General features: G+C 46.9%; 1 protein-coding gene across 1 annotated transcript; it reads left to right on the forward strand.

Annotated features, from left to right (window-relative positions):
- The first annotated feature begins 231 nt into the window (after nt 1-231).
- Nucleotides 232-3,739, forward strand: LOC123101328 (molybdopterin synthase catalytic subunit). Its single transcript, XM_044522828.1, has 2 exons — nt 232-283; nt 2,799-3,739. Exons 1-2 carry the CDS (start codon nt 232-234, stop codon nt 3,545-3,547), a joined length of 801 nt encoding a protein of 266 aa, XP_044378763.1. The 3' UTR covers nt 3,548-3,739.
- The last annotated feature ends 581 nt before the right edge of the window (nt 3,740-4,320 follow it).

Raw genomic sequence — 4,320 nt, forward strand, 5'->3', positions numbered from 1 at the left:
TCTTTCATTATGGCCCAGTTCCTCTGGAACATACGCGCCGGAAAACCATCTGGTCCAGGTGCTTTGAGAGGGCCTATCTGGAAGAGCACATCAGCAATCTCCTTACTAGAAAAATCTGCACACAGGCTAACATTCATGTTATCAGTAACGCGAGCTTTGATAAGATCAATAACATGGTCTGCACTAAGCGTCGGATCAGCTGTAAACAGACTTGTGAAGTAATCCGTCACCATGCCCGCCATAGTGGCGCTGTCCTGCTGCATCACACCACTATCATCCACAAGTAATTTAATTTTGCTTTTACGCGCACGCCAAACCGCCTTACGGTGGAAGAATGTTTCGGTCGCCCTCCCGCAGCCAGTCAATCCGAGAGCGCTGCATCCATATCATCTCTTCCCTGTAAAGAAGCTCATTCATGCGGTCAGTAGCTTCTCTAATGGTCCTCTGATCGGCATTCATAGCCATTAGTTCCTCGAGACAAGTGGGCTTTGATTTGAAGTCTAGTATAAACGAGAAGGTGTTTGGAGCTCTGTTGGAAAAGGCAGTGCCTAGGAGGCGCTTAGGCACGCCTAGGCGCTAGGCAATGGCCAAACGCCTCGCCTAGGGCATAAATGGAGGTCTAGGCAGGGCAAGCAAGGAATTACCTACCCAAGCAGGAAATCATGCCACATACTGCACTGATATGCCAAACGGGTTATATTCCAACGGTAGTAGATGATAAATAACTTATTTATATGCCTTATACTAATATCAACACCCATATAATAATGCAAATAGACTACGAGTAAAAACTATATTACCGCCTAAGTCGCGCCTAGGGTGCTTAGGCACCGCCTAGGCACTAGGCGAAGGCAACCGCCTCGCTTACGCCTACTGCCTTTTCCAACCTTACTTTGGAGCCCTCCAAAACTAAGAACGATAGAAAGGGTATGGTCTTGAGACGCGGCTAATTTGCACCCAGGCTCAAATGTGTATGGACATGAACAGTAAAATCTCAAAAAAGATTTTTTTTTCGTGTAAGAATTAAGATGCTCCTGTGTGTGATGTCAGTATTTTGTTGGGTGAAGTTTGGACATTTGTGAAGCTCATGGAAAAATGACAAATTTCGGTTTTTGAGAAACATTTCAAAAAAAACTTCTTAAATGTTATAATTGTTGGAAATATGAGAAAATTAATACGAGATTTAATCCGAATAAACAGAAAATAAATCATGACAGCAATTGCAGAGATCAAACTAATCATGCGAACTAGCATAGTAGAAGGACATATCACATTTAGGGCACATACTAGAAACATGAATTCTACCACGATCTCGAACAAGAAGGATAGAATCACATACGATGCAGCAGGAACATCACTGCCGACGTTGACGTTGTCGCCCATGTCGTCGAGGATGAGGTTGCCGAGGTCGGGGAAGAAGTCGTCGTTCGCGAAGTCATCGCTGCCAGCAGTCGCGCGAGTGCACTCCCCAAAAAGCTGATCGCCCCTCTCCGTACAGGATTACGAGAGTCGGGGTTCCGGAGGCCTGCTATCCCTTCTCCCGGTGCACGCCGAAAGGAGGGATGAAGAAGACTTGCTTGGCGGTGCAATGGTATGGAACGGTGGTGCGAAACCATATGAAGCGGCGGCAGCTAGGATAGACGTCTGCCTGACTATATAGTGCGGGCCGGGTAGGTCGTGGGAATAAACCCCACGTCCGAGTCGTCACGATCCAAAAGAATCGGAAACGGTTCAGTAATTAACGCGTACGTTAATTATTAATTAATGACTCATTAATTTTTCCGAGCAGCAAAAATATAGACAACGTGCATAGCTCTGTCCTCAGCTCAATCCCACAACCCGCGGCGCGTCATGAGGAGGCGTGGCGAGGCGAGCGAGGAGGAGGAGCGCGTGTGTAGGTCTCATTTTCTCATGCTCATACAAGTAGTAGAAGAGCTCACATTATAAGGAGGTGCAAGTATCTCTCAACTTCCATGTGGGGACTAAACTTTAGTCTCACTCACTCCACTCACATGTGTGCATGAATGGGCCCAAAGAATTTCAGAATTTTAGTTGGGCTTTGGGTCAAAGGCCTACTAGCAAAATTCTAACAATAATACCTGTGCAATGTATTCTGTTTGTTTGGATTGGTATTTCTATATGTGCAACAAGTTCTATGGTACTACCTCATTTGTGCCAAATTTTGACCATAAATTTAACTAACAAAATGTTCATGCATGTTATAAAAATTATATCATTGAAAACTATGTTCAATTATGAATCCAAAGATTTAATTTTTATTAAGATTCACTAAGATTTCATAAGTTAAATCTTTGGTCAAAATTAAGCACAAATTATAAAAAGGGCTAATAAACAAGGACGGACGTAGTAGTAAAAATTAAATACTTCTATTTCATGGTTCACTTCAAACCTTCAAGACAGACATTGGGAGCTGGTTTCCTCCTTCTCTGCCGGTCAACCCTTTGATTGTTCGTGTAGTTTTAGGTCGTCAATTTGAGAAATTAAATATGTGTTATATGTCATGAAAAGTATATCATTAAATTACTACACGAATGTAGTTTCTAAATATATATTTTTTATCATATATAATATATATTTAGATAGTTAAAATGTCGATCTAGAACTACGTGAATAACTTATTCATTGAGACGAAGGTAGTATTAAGGATGATTGCAAGTAATCAAGAGGAACTTTGCTATCTCACAGGCTCGCTTGTAGGAGTAGTTTCTTATTCTTGCGCTGTCTTCTCGAATATATTTTTTAAGTTTGTGCCGCTTGAGACTGAAATCGAATTTAAGAAAATCGCCGGTGCTGGGAGCAGGATGATAAAATAAGAAAGCCGCGGGGCACTTCCGTGGTTCATCTCCTCTCCTCCACCAAACCTTATCTCGCTGCCTGCACCGACGACTTGGAGCGGCCGCGCTCCGTGATCCAAGCACCCGAAGCGCCGGCGCAGCTCCCCTCGATGGCCGGCGACGAGCCCCCAACGGCGACGGTCGAGGCCCCGACGACGGAGGCGGCGTGCCAGGACCTGGTGGAGATCCTGGAGGAGGGATCGGGCCGGCTGGACATGGGCCGGTACGTGGACCACGTCCGCGACCTGTCGGCGGGCGCCATCGCTACCTTCGAGGGCACCACGCGGGACCACTTCGACGGGAGGCGCGTGGTGGAGCTCCGCTACGAGGCGTACGGGGCCATGGCGCGGCGCCGCCTCGAGGCCATCCTCCGCGAGGCCCGCGCCGCGCACGCGCTGTGCCGGCTGGCCGTGGCGCACCGCCTCGGGACCGTCCCCGCCGGCGAGGCCAGCGTGTTCGTGGCGGCCTCGGCCGTGCACCGCGCCGACGCCATGGACGCGTGCCGCTACGTGATCGACGAGATCAAGGCCTCCGTGCCCATCTGGAAGAAGGAGGTGTACGACGACGGCGAGGTCTGGAAGGAGAACCGCGAGTTCCTCGACCGCACCGACGCCGAGAAGAAGGGCAAGCCGGCCGCTGCCGCCGGCCGCGGCGGCGGCGGGTGCTGCGGCAGCAAGGTGAGGGTCAGCTGATGAGTGGCGGCCGCCGGATCGCGATCACGTGGACGTGCCTTTTTTTTCCCCTTGTGTTACGAGAGATTTTAGTGGAAGAGAAAGGTGAAGTTCGAATACAATAATATCTTCACATTTTGTTACACTGCTGAATGCAAATTCTGTGAGAAAAACAATGTATGCAGTTCGAATACATACTCACGTTGAAGCAAATCATGTGGTGTGGCAGTATGAGATTTACTCCTCGTACACTCATTTTTGTGTAGAGAAATTCACACCATGCATCAGAACCGATATGCTGCTGCCTAAAAATATGTTGTGAATCAACATAACATCAGAACAGATTAGAATTATCTTGTCTCTCCCCGCAAAGAAAAAAGAATTATGTTGTCTCGGCTGAAGAACAGAAATCAGATAGCGGCTGATTTGATAGCACCGAGCCAAGATGTCAAATTTCGAACCAGAGCAAACAAACCAAGCGAATTACCTGAAGTATCAAGACGGTAACATCTCTTGTCTCTTATACACAGTCAAACATGGGCTTTACGAACTAGTGCCTCCGTTCTGATTTATTCGTCGTGTCGTGGTTTTAGTTCAAATTTGAATTAAAACCACGACGAGTAAATCAGAATGGAGAGAGTACTACTAATACTTATTACATTGTACATCACTTTTTCTTTTCAAAAGTAAGCAGGATCATCAAACCAACATAAAGATTGATGCCTCGTTTCACACTGACTGCAAATTTGGCGCCCGTCAGTCCGTCTCAGATTGTGATCAACAGAGACCTTGGC

Source organism: Triticum aestivum, chromosome 5A, assembly GCF_018294505.1.
Source record: "Triticum aestivum cultivar Chinese Spring chromosome 5A, IWGSC CS RefSeq v2.1, whole genome shotgun sequence".
Lineage (NCBI taxonomy): Eukaryota > Viridiplantae > Streptophyta > Magnoliopsida > Poales > Poaceae > Triticum > Triticum aestivum.

What these genes read in the sequence shown, in the direction of transcription:
- LOC123101328 (XM_044522828.1), top strand. Translation starts at nt 232, where the DNA reads ATGCCCGCCATAGTGGCGCTGTCCTGCTGCATCACACCACTATCATCC. An exon ending in CACACCACTATCATCCACAA is followed by an intron (nt 284 to 2,798) that starts GTAATTTAATTT and finishes ATCGAATTTAAG; the next exon opens with AAAATCGCCGGTGCTGGGAG.